This window comes from Oncorhynchus kisutch, linkage group LG7, assembly GCF_002021735.2.
Source record: "Oncorhynchus kisutch isolate 150728-3 linkage group LG7, Okis_V2, whole genome shotgun sequence".
NCBI lineage: Eukaryota > Metazoa > Chordata > Actinopteri > Salmoniformes > Salmonidae > Oncorhynchus > Oncorhynchus kisutch.
The window spans coordinates 17,988,275-18,006,056 of NC_034180.2; the positions used below are offsets into that span (position 1 = coordinate 17,988,275).

General features: G+C 46.4%; 1 protein-coding gene across 9 annotated transcripts in view; it reads right to left on the minus strand.

Annotated features, from left to right (window-relative positions):
• syne1b (spectrin repeat containing, nuclear envelope 1b) overlaps positions 1–17,782 on the minus strand; it is a 150,420-nt gene that overhangs the window by 37,727 nt on the left and 94,911 nt on the right. For all 9 annotated transcript variants that reach the window (XM_031828581.1, XM_031828591.1, XM_031828582.1 and 6 more), the window contains 18 exons: positions 15,092–15,211; positions 14,744–14,944; positions 14,304–14,477; positions 13,904–14,035; positions 12,866–13,062; positions 12,445–12,577; positions 12,070–12,252; positions 11,378–11,527; positions 4,427–4,603; positions 4,066–4,221; positions 3,726–3,881; positions 3,208–3,378; positions 2,801–2,934; positions 2,432–2,636; positions 1,956–2,138; positions 1,571–1,717; positions 989–1,143; positions 556–703 (listed from right to left, as the gene is read on the minus strand). In XM_031828581.1, the coding sequence (XP_031684441.1) occupies positions 556–703; positions 989–1,143; positions 1,571–1,717; positions 1,956–2,138; positions 2,432–2,636; positions 2,801–2,934; positions 3,208–3,378; positions 3,726–3,881; positions 4,066–4,221; positions 4,427–4,603; positions 11,378–11,527; positions 12,070–12,252; positions 12,445–12,577; positions 12,866–13,062; positions 13,904–14,035; positions 14,304–14,477; positions 14,744–14,944; positions 15,092–15,211 (2,922 nt within the window). The remainder of the gene's footprint in view (positions 1–555; positions 704–988; positions 1,144–1,570; positions 1,718–1,955; positions 2,139–2,431; positions 2,637–2,800; positions 2,935–3,207; positions 3,379–3,725; positions 3,882–4,065; positions 4,222–4,426; positions 4,604–11,377; positions 11,528–12,069; positions 12,253–12,444; positions 12,578–12,865; positions 13,063–13,903; positions 14,036–14,303; positions 14,478–14,743; positions 14,945–15,091; positions 15,212–17,782) is intronic.

The window sequence follows — 17,782 nt, forward strand, 5'->3', positions numbered from 1 at the left end:
TTTTGGAGGCAAAGCCAAATGTAAACTGAGGTTTTTGGATATAAATATGAACTTGATCGAACAAAACATACATGTATTGTGTAACATGTTCTCCCAGGAGTGTCATCTGATGAAGAATATCAAAGGTTAGTGATGAATTTTCTCTCTATTTCTGCTTTTTGTGACTCTTTTCTTAGGATGGAAAATCACTGTATGCTTTCTGTGAATAGTTGCTGACCTAACATAATGATACGTTCTGCTTTCGCCGAAAAGCTTTTTTAAAATCGTACACTGTGGTTGGATTAACAAGAATCCCGCTAGCGGAACCCCGTTCCTAGACAGGTTCATTAACTGCATCTTAGAAAGCGACATTGCAGTAATTATTGCACTATAGCAGTCCTGATGACTCTATGGAATCCAGACGTCCCAAATCCCAGCATGCAAAGCTGGATGAAATTATGTCATCACAACCAGAACTGTTTCAGAACTGTTTGTAATATGGATTGAAGTCACTATAACAAGTTTTTCCGGCTGGGTTCACTACTAGGTTCTATTCCAGCAGGACTCCTCCAGTACCTCGTGTGCTCTCTGTTGCTCCATCAGACTCTGGTAGTTCCCAGATATCCCCACGGCTAGCTTCTCCTCCGTCTGTACCAGGAACTCCATCCACGTCTCACACTTCTCCAGGAACGTCTGCTGCTGCAGCAGGAACGACTGCAGTTTACTGAGGAGAGACAAAGAACCATTAATATCAGACCCAAAAACCTTCAGTCAATGAAATAATTATGGGCCCGATACGGAGTTTAGATAAGTGGCCCTAACCCAAGACTTTCTCTTAAATAATTTATTGACGTAGATGGGAGACGTGTGAAAATTCTAGTTAAGCACACAGATCTCAAGTCAGAATTAAGTGCCCAATGTCATTTAATATTTCACGAATTTACCTTAATCTCTTTGAAAAAACGTCAGTCTTTGCAATTATTTCATGAACTTCAGTTTTCAACCTTACCTGAATCTCTCGGTGGTTTGGGCATTGGCTGAGGACCAGCTCCGGTTAAGGTTCTGCATGCGTTTGATTTCGGTGTCGTTAAGAGGAAGCCGATAGCCCAGCTCATTCAGACGTTCCAGGTCAGGGGCCATGCTACTGAATCTCAGAATCTTTCTCTGCAGGGGGAACAAGAGCAACTAGTAGTGAGTTTCAGTGAAATTAACTCACCTCAGGACAATGGCTTTTTCTAATTGTCTAATAAACTGTTGGTAGAGCATGGCACGTGTAACGCCACGGTAGTGGGTTTGATTCCCGGGACCACCCATACATAAAATGAATGCATGCATGACTAAGTCGCTTTGGATAGAAGTGTCTGCTAAAAGGCATATACTGTCTAAGAATTGTTTCCTTTCCTTTATCGATATAATCTAAAATTAAGGACCATGTAAAAGACCAGCCTAAAGAGCTTCCATATTGTTTTCACCCGTCAAGTCTTCTCCAATGAGCATACATGAGGAGAAGAAAGGAGCAAAGGATTGAGTTTTTGACCTTTTTTTTATAGTTGGATCACAGTCATATAGCTAAATCACGGTGCTGACTTACCTTGAGTTCCTCCATGCGGTCTTGGATGATGGACAGGTCAGAAGAACCGTTGGGATCTTGGACCTTCAGAGCCTCCTCGGCCTCCACCATCCAGCGCCCCAACGAATCCAGCTGCTCACTGAAGGTCTCATAGTCCTGGACTCCCATCTGGAGGAGGGATTGGAGGACAAGAGATGTATTTATTTATACATGCAAAATTCATCCAGGTGAGTCCCATTGAAATGTAAATACATTTTTTCAAGGCCAAGAGGAATGAACCAATGGCTATTGAAGCAACTGAAAATTACATTCTTTGGAAGATCTCAGAAGCATGAGGTTACACTAACTTCTGAACGTGGTAAAATCTTGTCTTGTTGGGTAAATCTGGTCCCATATTCCCCTGTACCTGTAGTGTAATGAGCTGCCTGCTGAGGGCCTGCTCCACGGTGGCAAGGCGCTGGGTTAGAGAGAGGTGGTCTGACTGGACGGCGGACGCTGCAGAGGTTTCCACCTGTTGCTTCAGCTGATCTCCCAGCTCCTGGAGAACCTGTAGAGATGCCTGCACTGGAACCTGAGCCCGCAGCAACTCCTGGAGAGACACCACCATACACCAACACACATGAGTGTAACAGAACACAAATCATCTATTATCACAAAGCAATATGACCAAATGTCATTTTGTTTTCAGACAAGGATCATTGTTGACTGAAAGCTTAGGACATTAAACCCTGAAACTAGCATCTGATACAAGTGTGCCAACACTTCTTTCCATAATAGACCATATAGGCAAAAAGGCTTTTGAAGGTAGATGACAGTTCATGAATACTGAGTCCTATGCGTATGTAAAAGGATCAATCCAACACTGTCCCTGTTCCAACTCACACTGCAGTCTTGAATCCAGGTGGACACCTCCTCGTCTGCGATGTCCTTGCTGCAGGCAGTCTCCAATAGCTGGCCAGCCTGCTCCTCCTGCAGCTGGATGCTGGAGCAGCTCTGTTCATACAGCTCTTTGTAGTGCTGCCACAGCTGTAACAGGGCTTTACTGCTCCTCAGACGCTCAGAGATCTCCTCCAGCAGACTGCTCCACCTAGACACAACATACATAGATGATGAACATCTTGGATCAATGGATCCTGGATCAATAACATAATATTGTTGTTGGATCAACTGATGAACACCGGTGGTTCTCACCCATTCATGGAAGATAAGCCCCCGTGGAGGTCATAAAGTCATCCAAATAAACAAACAAACCTAGCGTTGACATCCTTCAGGGTATTGTTGAGGCAGTCGGACACAGACTGGTGGCACTCCTTCAGCAGCTGGTGTGTCACAGAGCCAAACTTCCTCAGACTGCTCTCCTGCTTCTCCAGGTCCTTCTGTAGGTTCTACACAAAACAAGTCAAACATATCAGGCCAAATTCCTCCTGAAGTGTGCACTTCTCCACAACCCCTCAAATACGTAGAAGTATTGGATATCATCTCTACCATATTTCTTAAACCAATCCAATGTGTTTAAATCCTTGAGGGGGATGGAACTAGTACACCCACACTTTAGGAATAAAGGCTACTGTGTAGGTTTAACCAGTCATTAAATAAAACAGGGTGGGGGGAAAAACACATTTCTAAAAGCCTGAGATGCATGTTCGTCCTAGAATTACCTGTAGACTCTCCACCTGTAGCTGTACAGCCTCCAGGGAGCCGGTGAGGAGGCGGAAGCGAGACACAGAGTACCTCCCCTCCATCAGGTAGCCGTTCATCTCCTCTGAAGACAGCTTGTACAGACTCCACTGGTCCAGCACTGACACAAGGCTGATCTTCAACTGCCCAATCTGGGGCGGAGCAGAGATGGAGAAGAACAATAAGGTCTGCACTTAAAAAGTAGTTCAAGGAGCTGACTTGATTTTGCAGTTGTGTTTAGTACTTTTCTGCAACGGGGGATTGTCATAGTGGCTGAGTGAGTATGAGGTAGTTGAAATGGGCCAGTTGCAGAGTATGCAGTAATAGGTGACTATGGGGTACTTATAGTGGGTTAGATCTATTATCACTCTCATATACTCTTATATAACGCAGAGACAAAGCACACATTATTTACACTCTATAGAGAATTAATAGAGGATGAGGGAGAGAGATATATATATAGGGTGAAATTAACAGAAGATAAGATAGCTCTGCCTACAAGGTGATCTAGGTTAGCCCAGGTGTGATTGACAGCTTGGAGCGTCTCCATGACAACAGCACAGGCCTCGTCTGTTTTGTTCTGGATGAGGGCACAGGCCTGCTCCTCCACGCGCTCCACCTCACCCTCCTTCTCCTTCACCACCTCCTCCATCTCCTGCAGGAGCAGTAGAAAGAGAGAGCAGTCAGAGGTTTAAGATCATGAACCTGATAAAATTCTTCATTGAATAAAAGCCAAACAATTGAAACCCAAAGGCCTACAGAGTATAATATACACAGTGTAAAATAAATGTGATTTATATAATGAATCAATACAAAGTGTAGACAGCGGGTACTCCTACCCGGCAGTCTTTGAGGGCGTTCTGTACGGAGGTTAGGTCCTCTATCCTGTGTTTCCTCTTCAGCCTCTCCTCCTGAGTGAGCAGCCAGGTCTTCAGGCCCTGTATGTTGTTCTCATAGTCCAACCAGTCCTCCAGCAGAGTCTCCAGGAACTGGACCTAATAACACAACACAGCAGGACACATACTCAATACGTTGTACTGAGACAATGAAATAATCCCTCTGATTAAAACTAGTCTCTACACTCGTGGAAAAAAGGGTTCCAAAAAGGATTCTTCGGCTGTCCCGATGGGAGAAGCCTTTTTGGTTCCAGGAAGAACCCTGAAAGTTGAGGTTGAACGTGGTTTGTTTTCTCTCTCTCACCCTCTCCGTGATGAGTCCCTGTAGTAGCTGCCAGCGTCGGTTCATGACTCCAAGCCTCTCCGCAAAGTCTGTCTTGTCGCTGCGCCTGCTTTCCACATCCGGACCGCTGATCTGGAGCACAGACTGGTTCACAAAGTCCACCGTCAGCTGCTTACAGATCACATCTATTCTGAAGCCCTGGGGAAGTAGAAAGAAGGAGAGCGAAAGAGAGAGATATAAGGCAAAAGAGAAGGACAAAAAGAAGATCACTTTATTGTCTAACAAACATTTGTATTCTGCGTTATCTTTTAGAGTGAGAGAGTCATTCATTATTTACGATGGGTTGTGAGAATGTACAGAAGGTGCTCCATTAAGACAAAGAATACTTGAAATATATATGGAATATTTGAGTCTTAGTAACCAGGTTTCCATCTAAGCTTTGTATGCGAGTAAAGTGCATGTAATGACAGGCCTGATGGAAACAGAACATTTTTCTGTAAACTTTCCAAATGTCGACAAAACAAGGTGGGATCTTTTTGTGTCTGTAAAGTGAATTATGCAAGAAATGTCGGTGGAAACGCTTATATGAGCAAATATTTATATAATAATCATATCGAAAAATTTATTTGGAGTCACGCGATGACGTGTGGTCCTTCCACTACGACTCGGGAAAGCGTGCCGTTTATTAGGCTACAGATTAAATAAGTTACGGAGGACTTCACAGGGTGGTGAAAGTGCAAGGTTGATGCTTGATGCTCCTTTTCAATACATATTGAGTGTCTTAATCTGGTGACTTTATGATCGACGCTTGGCTGCCGTTTGACAACTAAAAAATCTTGCTCTTTTGTCCATAATAATCTCATCATGTAGGCCAGTGGTTCCCAAACTGTGGATCATTTATTTTTTTGGCTTTCAACTAACTTTTGAAAGTTGTAATTAGTAGACAGCACAAGGTGAAATTTCTAAATTGGGTAGTGCATCATCAGTATTCATCTTGTCATGTCTGTCATTGCGTACCTTAGAGAGCAATTTGTAACTTGTTAGAAATGTCCAGATCAACTAGCCCAAGTCAGCTAACCTTTTTAGCTACATGTGGGATTTTTAGCCTATAGATTTGTAGTAATGTTTGAGTCACTCAAACGTCACATGACTAAGACATTAGACATGTCAAAATGTTGTGGCAGACGGCAGGGAGAGGTCAGGGGAGTGGTTGTTGAGGGGAGATATCTGGCAGCCCGCTGGCTCCACCCTCAAGCCTTATATGGACTTCCTGTCCCAACAAGGCAAGGCTGTCATTCGTTAAGCCAGGGAGTGCTTGGGGATAATGGAAGAAGCAGCCTGCACAAAAGGGGCAGAGTAGGAGAGAGCCAAGTACGTTATGAAGAGTGGGAAAAGAGAGAGCAATGTCAGTGAGATTTCCCATTGTGACCTGGACTGTTGGACTACCTCCCTTGTGTACTGGACCGGATTGGCTGAGGACCCGAGTGTGAGGATTACCCCTGGAAATGGAACGGACAACAAGAACGGCTTGTGGACTGTGAGGTGATTAGTGAATTCCCCCTTCTTCCCCAGTGTACCAAAATCCCCAATAAACTGATTTGCATGTATTTGTGCTGCTGGTGCATGTTTTGTTATTGAACTTGGTGACGTGGAAACCCCACACCATTAAGCCTGCTACATATGGTGGAGAATGCGGGCAACCCAAACCAAGCTCTATAACTAAACAGACACAGGGCACAATGGAAGCATTGGTAAGACAGCTGGTGGAGGAATACATAGCACAGCAGGCTATGCATCGGGAGCTGCTGGAGGAACAGCATCAGCAGACCGCTCTCCTGCGAGCTGAACTCAGCCAGCTGACAGCCGCCAAGGTCAGCATAGCAGCAGGCGCAGCAGTCTCGTCCCAAACCTAGTAGGTTTATATTGAAGCTGATGACGTCGAGGGTTACCTACAAGCCATCGAATGGACAGTGGCAAGGGAGAAATGGCCCCATGAGCAATGGGCCAGCCTGCTAGCACCTTTCCTATCAGGCGCAGCACAGAAGACCTATCAGGATCTGAGGGTTGACCAGGCGACACATTACGAGGTGCGGAAAAAGGAGACCCTGCACCGGTATGGTTACACCCTGATTAACAGGGCATAAAGATTCCATGATTGGGCATATGATTTTACAGCATCCCCCGATCACAAATGCATGATCTAATTAGGCTGGCCAAGAGCTGGCTAACTGCTAAACCCATGACGCTCATGACAAACGAAAGTGGTCATAGAAACATTTTACGCTCTCTCCTGTCCAGATCAGCCGGTGGAACTGATGGAAGGACAACAGGTGGCTTTGGAGGTCCTGTGCAGCGGACAACCACGGAAGGCAGAAACCCTCCACTCGCCTGAAGGAGCCAAAGATGGGGGGGACCAACAGCCAACTCCCTGTGACGACGGCCCTTCCTGGACAGCAAGAAGTATTACGAGTGTGGGGAGCAGGGACACATCGCCTGGAACTTCCCAGACCGAGATGTACCGATGCCGTCGGCCTCCGACAGTGAGGTAGCCACCGGGCATTCCAGCGGCTTACTGATGGCATGCTGGGCTGAGAAGAGTGGTACTTCCTCTGTCACTCCGGTAAGAGCCAACGGAAAGGACATCACAGCACTTTTGGACTCCAGGAGTATGGTGACCCTGTTTCGACCTGACTTCGCCCAGTCCCAGAACCCGACTAACACCGTGGCCATCACGTGCATACACGGTGAGACCAAGGACTACCCTACCACACTCTTCCACTTACAGACCACAAAGGGACAACACACGGGAACAGTAGGAGTCGTCCCAAACTTGCCTGTGCCAGTCCTTATCGAAAGGGATTTCACAACGTTCCACAAACTGTGGACTAGTATGTCCGGAGATGTGGGGAACCGAGGGAACCAGAAGGGAAGAGGAATTCGGAGAGGTGGGAGGGACACCAGAAGGAGGGATGCCCGGATGTGTGGATTCCAGGAAGTGGACCGATCCCCTCGCGGATCGGTCCACTTTAAGAAGCCAGACTGGGGGAGAGGTGGCGAGTCTGGAAGATATGTTCCCAATGGACCACGAGGTGGCACCAGAGTCTGCCTCTCTAGTGGGCTGGTTCGGCACGGCCCAACTGGAGGATCCCAACTTGGCCAGCGCTCTCCAGCAGGAGACCGTAGTGGACGGAAAGCCCGTGGAGGAGTAAGTCAAATAACCTACCCCCATTTTGCTATAAAGAAAGGGTTGCTATATCAGGTTGTGAAGAAGAATGATGAATGTCTGGCGTTGTTGTTGGTACCCTGTCCCTTTGTACCATGTGTCCTGCAGCTGGCGCACTCCCACCTTCTTGGGGCTCACCTAGGGGTGGAAAAGACCTTAGACAGAATCAAGGAACGATTTTACTGGCCAGGGGTGAAGAAAGCAGTGGAAGAATACTGCTGCGGTTGCCCGGGGTGCCAGCAGGTGGCTCGAAAACCCAATTTTTGCAGTCCCTTAATTCCCCTAATTCCCCTAAGGATCACAATGGACCTGCTGGGACCTCTAACCAAGAGCATCCGAGGGCACCAATACATTCTGATGATTCTGGATTATGCCACCAGGTACCCAGAAGCCATTCCCGTGCGCAACATGGCCACCAAGGGAATCGCACATGAGTTGGTCATGCTGTTCTCCCGGGTAGGCATTCTCAACAAGATATTGATTGACCAGGGCACCCCGTTTATGTCACGAATCATGAAGGATCTATGCAAGCTACTGAAAATAACCCAGTTGCGCACCTCACTGTATCATCATCAGACTGATGGATTGGTGGTAAGATCCAATCAAAACCTGTAGAAGATGACAAAGAAGGCGATGGAGGCTTTGGAAAGAATTGGGACCAGCTGCTACCCTACCTGATGTTCTCGATCCGAGAAGTGCCCCAAGCTTCAACAGGATTCTCTCCCTTCGAACTCCTGTACGGGAGACGACCCACAGGACTGATGGACGTGGCTAAAGAAGCCTGGGAACAGCAACCGTCGCCCCATTGAACCTTGGTGCAGCACGTGGGAGAAATGAGAGATCGGATGGAAACCCTGTGGCCCCTGGTACGGAAACACATGCTGGAGGCCCAGGAGGCCCAAGCGAGGGGGTACTTAAGAGGGGCACAACGAAGGGACTTTGAGCCAAGCCCAGAAGCAGGAGCTGAGGGAGTTGGTCGGCCGAAACCAGGATGTGTTCTCCAGTGAACCAGGACACACCGATTTGGTACAGCACCGCATCATCACTGAACCCGGGAAAAAGGTGAAGTTGAGACCCTACCGCATACCGGATGCAAGGAGAGAAGCTGTCAGGACTGAGGAAAAACTATGTTGGAAGCTGACATAATCAAAGAGTCGAACAGTGAGTGGTGCAGCCCCATAGTACTGGTGCCAAAATCAGATGGCACCATCCGATTCTGTAATGATTTTAGGAAGGTAAATTAAATCTCAAAGTTCAACGCCTAACCCATGGCCCGAATTGATTAATTAATCGTACGGCTAGGGACCTCTCGATTTATCAGCATGCTCATCCTCACAAAGGGTTATTGACAGGTGCCCTTAGCTCCCGAGGTACGGGAGAAAACTACGGTCTGTTCCATTACAAGAAGCTGCCCTTTGGACTGCACTTGGCCCCGGACACCTTCCAGAGGTTGATGGACCAGGTTCTCCGACCCTCATTGGAAGTACGCGGCGGCATACATCAACGATATTGTGATCCATGGGAGTGAGTGGGAGACACATCTAAACCAGGTGAGTTCAGTAGTGCAGGCCTTACGGGATGTGGGGCTAACAGTGAACCCAAAGAAATGTTGTCTCGGCCTGCGGGAGGCTGAGTACCTGGGGTACACGATCGGGAGGGGATGTGTCAAACCCCAGGTGAAGAACGTGGAGGTGATTCGGGACGGTCCCTGCCCCCTCACCAAGAAGCAGGTACGCATGTTTGTGGTGTTGACTAGTTACTACCAGAGATTTATTCCCCACTTTATCTCCCTAGACAGCCTCCTGACAGATCTGACCAGGAGACGTCTGCCCGCCCAGGTGAAGTGGACTGAGGAGACAGAAAGCCTTCCAGGACCTAAAGGGAGCACTGTGTTTTGGACCCGTGCTGGTGACACCGGACTTCTCCAAACCACTGGTGGTACAGACCAATGTGTCCAAAACAGGGGTGGGTGCCGTCCTATCACAGCTACAAGAAGGTGAGGAACACCCAGTCATGTACATTTTTTAAATATATTTTTAAAATTATTTTACCTCCCTTTTCTCCCCAATTTCGTGGTATCCAATTGGTAGTACTTACTGTCTTGTCTCATCGCTGCAACTCCCGTATGGACTCGGGAGAGGCGAAGGTCGAGAGCCGTGCGTCCTCCCAAACACTACCCAACTAAACCGCACTGAGTCTTGACACAACGCACATCCAACCCCGAAGCCAGCCGCACCAATGTGTCGGAGGAAACACCGTGCACCTAGCGACCTGGTCAGCGTGCACTGCGCCCAGCCCTCCACAGGAGTCACTAGTGCGCGATGAGACAAGGATATCCGGCCAAACCCTCCCTAACCCGGACGACGCTGGGCCAATTGTGCGTCGCTCCATGGGCCTCCCGGTTGCGGCCAGCTGTGACAGAGCCTGGGCTCGAACCCAGAATCTCTGGTGGCACAGCTAGCACTGCGATGCAGTGCCTTAGACCACTGCGCCACCTGGGAGGCGCCCACCATGTACATTAGCCGGAAGCTGTTGCCGCGGGAACAAAGATATTCCACTGTGGAGAAAGAATGTCTAGCGATCAAGTGGGAGCTGGAAACGCTGAAGTATTACTTATTGGGATGGCACTTCACCCTCGTAACAGGCCACGCACCACAGGTTTGGATGTCACGGTGTAAGGACAGTAACGCCCAGGTCACCCGCTGGTTACAGCCCTGTCGTCCACAGATCAGGTGCAGCCTTTGGAAATGCAGATGCCCTCTCCAGGAAGGCTGCTCTAGGGAGCAAAGGGGAGTGGGGGGGGGGGGGCAAGGCTGTCATTCGTTAAGCCAGGGAGTGCTTGGGGATAAAGGAGGAAGCAGCCTGCACAAAGGGGCAGAGTAGGAGAGAGCCAAGTGCGTTATGAAGAGTGGGAAAAGAGAGCAATATCAGTGAGATTACCCATTGTGACTTGGACTGACAGACTACCTCCCTTGTGTACTGGTCCGGATGGGCTGAGGACCCGAGTGTGAGAATTACCCCTGGAAAACGGAACGGACAACAAGAATGGCTCGTTGACTGTGAGGTGATTAGAGCCTGGTGAATTCCCCCTTCTTCTCCAGTGTACCAAAATCCCTAATAAACTCCTCATTTGCATTTATTTGTGCTACTGGTGCATGTTTTGTTATTGAACTTGGTGACGTGGAAACCCCACATGCTTAGGCCTGCTAGAATGTATAGAATTGTAAGAAAATTTGCTTTAAAACTGCTAAATGTTCTATCCCCCAACAAGAGGGATGTGAACAATTTTTGTCAAGAACAGTGATTGTGCCCATAGTAAATAGGGCACGGGATGTTCCCCAATGCTGGGAGGGGGGCCTGAGTGAAAACATTTGGGAACCCCTGATGTAGGTTAAACTGGCGACGTAGCCAACAATTCGCTAGAGCCTTTCTCTATACTGTTGGCTAGAGCACACGTGCCAATACCAGAGCGGGCAAACTTGCTATCTAAAACAGTTTTGTGAGAACCATCAGTAGAGTTGAAAATGCAACGGAAACCCATTTAACTTGTATTGTTATTTCGAGTACATGGGAATTTAACCGCAAAAGGTATTTTTGTGTGCACTATGTCATCACGCACAGACTTATCTTCACGTCAATTTGACAGAAACATCTCTGGTGGGAAAATGTGCATATTGTTTTTTTTTTTATATTCGCAGGAAAATCTCTCGCCAATTGGATGGAAACCTATTTAGTGTTTTGTTCCCTACCTTATACTTCTGTAAATAGTCCTGAATGACAGTCGACCCCACTGCTCCCTTCAGGTTCTCCTCGTCCTCCTTGATCACAATCTCCATCAGAGACATCCAGTTGACCAGCTCAGAGATGGCGTGGCGAGAGGCCAGCTTCTCCATTTGAAGCTGAGGAAAAGAAACGGGCCAATGTATGAAACGTATGCAAAAGGGAGAAAAATAGCCTACTAGCCTGGATCCAAACTGAATTGCTCTGTTTTTACTTTTTGATTCCAGCCTGGCATTCCTAAATAAGGGAAAAGGAGAGCTTCTTTGCATACAAAAATAGTAAAAAATAGACATTCCTCTAATAGATAGAACTTCTATACACAACATTGTCGAGAAAATAAGGTGTTGCTTGATCTAACTACTGTATGAGAGTGAAGCAGAAGAGTAGGAGTCAAACACTAATCCTATTTGCACAGACCAGATAAGCCGGTTTCCGGCAGTACCTAAACTGCATCCCAAATGGAAGCCTATTCCCTTCATAGGGTGCAAAGTTTGACCAGGGCCCATAGAGCTCTAGTCAAAAGTAGTGCACTATGTAGTGGAATAGGTTGCTGTGCCTTGTCTCTCGTGAGAAACCGTTACCGTAAACCACTGTTACTAAATCGAGTAGCTGGACAGTGTTCACGCAAGATTTGGTTTTGGGTTCAGAGGTCAGACAGTACCTGGTGTAGCTTCTCTTGCACCATTGGGATGCGTGTGAGTAGTTGGGTCCACTGTGAGTCCACGCGGGCCAAGTCAGAACGCAGGGCTGCGGTGTCAACCCTCTTCAGCCTCATGAGCTGGTTGCCCTCTGTCATCACAGAGCACTTCAGAGACGAATGAGTCTCCACCTCCTTACAGAACTCCTGTTCACAGAGAACGGTATAACAGTCAGTTTCACATGGAATATAACTAGTATGTGTATACAGCTGGCAGATTTTAAGTTCCGGATAATGGTTCTCTAACTCCTTATGCCTAAACTTAATGCTTACCCCAACCCTAACCCTACCCTTTACCCCCTATATGATATCACCCAGTCTTTTGACATCTTGACTCACCAGGAAGGCAGAGAGATGATTCCTGATGGCCTCCATCTCCTGTGGAACCAAGTCTGCCTGTGTGTTCCAGATTTCCAGACGTTCTAGAGCAGACTGCTGCCAGCCATTTAGCTCTGCATACTCCTTCTGGTACCTGGACATCAAATTGAGAGGAACCGGTTGAGTGGGTGCTATTCAAACTCTCCAAAATATCCACTTACATACTGTACAGTACAGACCTGGGTTCAAGTAGTGTTTAATTTTTTCCCAAATAATTTGAGTTTTTGTTTGAGACCTGCCTTAAGTGACAGAAGGATGGGGTTGGGACTATTTAATTGATCCCACTGTGCCAGGCAAGCTCAATGAAGCGCAACTAAAGTATTCGGAAAAAATATCACATACAGTGCACTTTAAATAACATCCCTTGGGGTTCAGCCCTGACCTGGTCCAGTGTTTGAGAATGGCCTCTAGTCTTTGCAGCTCCTTGTTGACCTTGGTAGCGTTGCTTAGCCAGTGTTCCCCCAGCATTGTGAGCTGATTCTCCAGGCCAGGAGAGCACACAGACAGCAGCAACCTCTTCCCCTCCTCCAGGACCTGGTACAGCTTGTGCTGGTGCTCCGTCAGTCTATCCATCAGACTCTATGGTGAGGAGATTAGGTAGACCAAGACAATGAGAGGGGGGCATACACGTATCTACAGTGGTGTAGATACCTGTACTTAAAGTCATTTTTTGGGGTATCTGTACTATACTTTACTGTTTATATTTTGACAACTTTTACTTCACTACCTTCCTAACGAAAATAATGTACTTTTTACTCCATACATTGTCCCTGACACCCAAAAGTACTTGTTACATTTTGAATGCTTAGCAGGACAGGAAAATTGTCTAATTTACACACTTATCAAGAGAACATCCCTGGTCATCCAAACTGCCTCTGATCTGGCAGACTCACTAAACACAAATGTTTCATTTGTAAATGTAGTCTGCGTATTGGAGTGTGCCCCTTGCTATCTGTCAATAAAAACAGAAAATTGTGCCGTCTGGTTTGCTTAATATAAGGAACTTGAAATGGTTTATACTTTATACTTTTGATACTTTAGTACATTTAAAACCAAATACTTTTAGACAAGTAGTATTTTACTGGGTGACTTTTACCTGTCGTTTTCTATCAAGGTATCTTTACCTTTACCTATTAAGGAATCTTCAAGTAGGTCAATTAAGGAACTTTTCCCACCGCTGCATAAATACATATCAAATGTATGCTTGGTAGCATTTTATTTTACTGTACTATTTACCAGGTAGTTTACCTGGTATTCATTAGGAACATCATGATAAAGATTAGGGCGGTGCTGTGTATGATGCTATTAGAAGGTAGTATAAGATATGGCCCAAGTAACACACAGTATACATGAGAGTGCCATTGGTTTTCTGTTATGGTTGCATGCCATTGTACAGAGGGATGATAGTGGCATACCGTACCTGACACAGTGAGCTCCTCTCAGTGAGCTTCTCCTCAGTCTCCTCCACTAGGCCCACTGTGGGGATGCTACCCTCCACTGCCTCCAGCTGTCTACACAGAGCCTGGTAGTCCTGCACCAGACGGCTCCAAGTCTAAAAACACACAGATAACTCATGAAAAAGTAACAATTCAGCTACTCGGGTTACAGATATAACCTTTTAAGACTATCGTGCCGACCCCAGCTGTACTGTGCTGGCTCGGACATTGCCTTTTCACATTGTCCTTTCCAGCATGGTCCCAGCAAGTCTGGTGGATACGTAACCAGGCCAGCCCAGTACAGTACAGCTTGGCACTAGTGTGAAAAAGGTATTTGACTAATTGATAAGTATGATAGCAGTTTGTTTTGTGGTCGTCTCTGACCTCCAGTATGTACTCCAGTTCCACTCCTCTCCTGTGGGCCTGTTTGAGGACTCCCTGGGCCTGGGCCAGAGTCTCCTCCAGACTCTGGTTCTCCCTGGGAACCACCAGGCCACTGATCTTCCTGAAGAATGTCTCTGTCAGGATCATATGGGACTCCAGACCCTGGAAGAACTCCTGGAGAAAGAAACCAGAGATGGTATAATGTTGAGATATGCCACTCGAGTGAACCCCCCCAGCTATGGTCTTCTGAAAAGCACCATGTGGGAATATCCAATATGGTGAACCAGAGACATGTCTTCCCTTGTAGCGGACTTTAAATCATCATTGAGCGATATACTCTTGAATTGCCTTTTGACAATATACTTACTATGCATATAATTCTTTGTACTATCCAAAATTGCTATAAATCTGTGAGACTTATATGTAAGGTTAAAGTCTACCTTGTGTTTGTCCAGGAGGATCTGTACTTCCTCCACAGAGCTGGCGATGATCCTCTGGTCGGCAGCCATCTTGTCTTGAGCGGTGTCCACCAGGTCAGCCAGATCCTGTAGAGCCCTCTCATACTGGCCTTTCAGAGCCATGTTCTGGTTCAGGCCGCTACGCCGTGACCCCACCGTCATCACCAGCTCCTCGTAGGTATCCTGGAGGAAGAGGAGGAGGAGAAAGGACAGAGAAGCAGAAGAAGAACACCTCCAGATATGATATGATTCACCAATGCTTAAGCAGTGTTAAAGCAGTGTCTGTGGGTGTCTGTGTGTAAGAACTGTCTGTAAGAAGAGTTCAGATACCTGTAGCGTTAGCAGTTCGTTGGTGGAGATCTGGTCTGCCTGTAGCTCTGCTCCTCTGGTTTTTAGCTGGGTAATCCTCCGCTCAAACTCTCTCAAACTCTCCTCAGCCTCAGCAATGACCTGCAGGAGAGAGCCCAATTAGCATCTTAGACATCCAAATCAAATCAATTTGTATTTGTCAAATGCACCGAATACAACAGGTGTAGACCTTACCGTGAAATGTTTACTTACAAGCCCTTAACCAACACTGCAGTTCAAGAAATAGTTATGAAAAGATTTCCTCAATAATCTAAAGTAAACCATGTAATAACAAACACATTAAAATTACATAACAATAATGAGGGGATATATACAGGGGATACCGGTACCGAGTCAATGTGTGGGTGTACAAGTTAGTCGAGGTAATTTGTACATGTACAGTGCCTTGCGAAAGTATTCAGCCCCTTTGAACTTTGCGACCTTTTGCCACATTTCAGGCTTCAAACATAAAGATATAAAACTGTATTTTTTTGTGAAGAATCAACAACAAGTGGGACACAATCATGAAGTGGAACGACATTTATTGGATATTTCAAACTTTTTAAACAAATCAAAAACTGAAAAATTGGGCGTGCAAAATTATTCAGCCCCTTTACTTTCAGTGCAGAAAACTCTCTCCAGAAGTTCAGTGAGGATCTCTGAATGATCCAATGTTGACCTAAATGACTAATGATGATAAATACAATCCACCTGTGTGTAATCAAGTCTCCGTATAAATGCACCTGCACTGTGATAGTCTCAGAGGTCCGTTAAAAGCGCAGAGAGCATCATGAAGAACAAGGAACACACCAGGCAGGTCCGATATACTGTTGTGAAGAAGTTTAAAGCCGGATTTGGATACAAAAAGATTTCCCAAGCTTTAAACATCCCAAGGAGCACTGTGCAAGCGATAATATTGAAATGGAAGGAGTATCAGACCACTGCAAATCTACCAAGACCTGGCCGTCCCTCTAAACTTTCAGCTCATACAAGGAGAAGACTGATCAGAGATGCAGCCAAGAGGCCCATGATCACTCTGGATGAACTGCAGAGATCTACAGCTGAGGTGGGAGACTCTGTCCATAGGACAACAATCAGTCGTATATTGCACAAATCTGGCCTTTATGGAAGAGTGGCAAGAAGAAAGCCATTTCTTAAAGATATCCATAAAAAGTGTCGTTTACAGTTTGCCACAAGCCACCTGGGAGACACACTAAACATGTGGAAGAAGGTGCTCTGGTCAGATGAAACCAAAATTGAACTTTTTGGTAACAATGCAAAACGTTATGTTTGGCGTAAAAGCAACACAGCTCATCACCCTGAACACACCATCCCCACTGTCAAACATGGTGGTGGCAGCATAATTGGTTTGGGCCTGCTTTTCTTCAGAAGGGACAGGGAAGATGGTTACAATTGATGGGAAGATGGATAGAGCCAAATACAGGACCATTCTGGAAGAAAACCTGATGGAGTCTGCAAAAGACCTGAGACTGGGACGGAGATTTGTCTTCCAACAAGACAATGATCCAAAACATAAAGCAAAATCTACAATGGAATGGTTCAAAAATAAACATATCCAGGTGTTAGAATGGCCAAGTCAAAGTCCAGACCTGAATCCAATCGAGAATCTGTGGAAAGAACTGAAAACTGCTGTTCACAAATGCTCTCCATCCAACCTCACTGAGCTCGAGCTGTTTTGCAAGGAGGAATGGGAAAAAATGTCAGTCTCTCGATGTGCAAAACTGATAGAGACATACCCCAAGCGACTTACAGCTGTAATCGCAGCAAAAGGTGGCGCTACAAAGTATTAACTTAAGGGGGCTGAATAATTTTGCACGCCCAATTTTCAGTTTTTGATTTGTTAAAAAAGTTTGAAATATCCAATAAATGTCGTTCCACTTCATGATTGTGTCCCACTTGTTGTTGATTCTTCACAAAAAAATACAGTTTTATTTCTTTATGTTTGAAGCCTGAAATGTGGCAAAAGGTCGCAAAGTTCAAGGGGGCCGAATACTTTCACAAGGCACTGTAGGTAGGGGTAAAGTGACTATGCATAGATAATAAACAGCAGTGTAAAAACAAAGGTGGGAGGTGGGAGGGGGTCAATGTAAATAGTCCGGATGGCCATTTGATTAATTGTTCAGCAGTCTTAAGGAGCATTTTGGACCTAGACTTGGCGCTCCGGTACTGCTTGCTGTGCGGTAGCAGAGAGAACAGTCTATGACTTGGGTGACTGAAGTCTTTGACTATTTTTGGGGTCTTTCTCTGACACCGCCTAATATATAGGTCCTGGGTGGCAGGAAGCTTGGCCCCAGTGATGAATTGGGCCGTACGCACTACCCTCTGTAGTGCCTTACGGTCAGATGGTGAGCAGCTGCCATACCAGGCGGTGAAGCAGCTGGTCAGAATGCTCTCGATGGTGCGGCTGTATAACTTTGAGGATCTGGGGACCCATGCCAAATCTTTTCAGTCTCCCGAGGTGGAATAGGTGTTGTTGTGCCCTCTTCACGACTGTCTTAGTGTGTTTGGACCATGATAGTTTAATGCACTTATTGATGAAGCCGATGACTGAGGTGGTATACCCCTCAATGCCATTGGATGAATCCCGGAACATAATTCCAGTCTGTGCTAGCAAAACAGTCCTGTATAGCGTAGCATTCGCGTCATCTGACC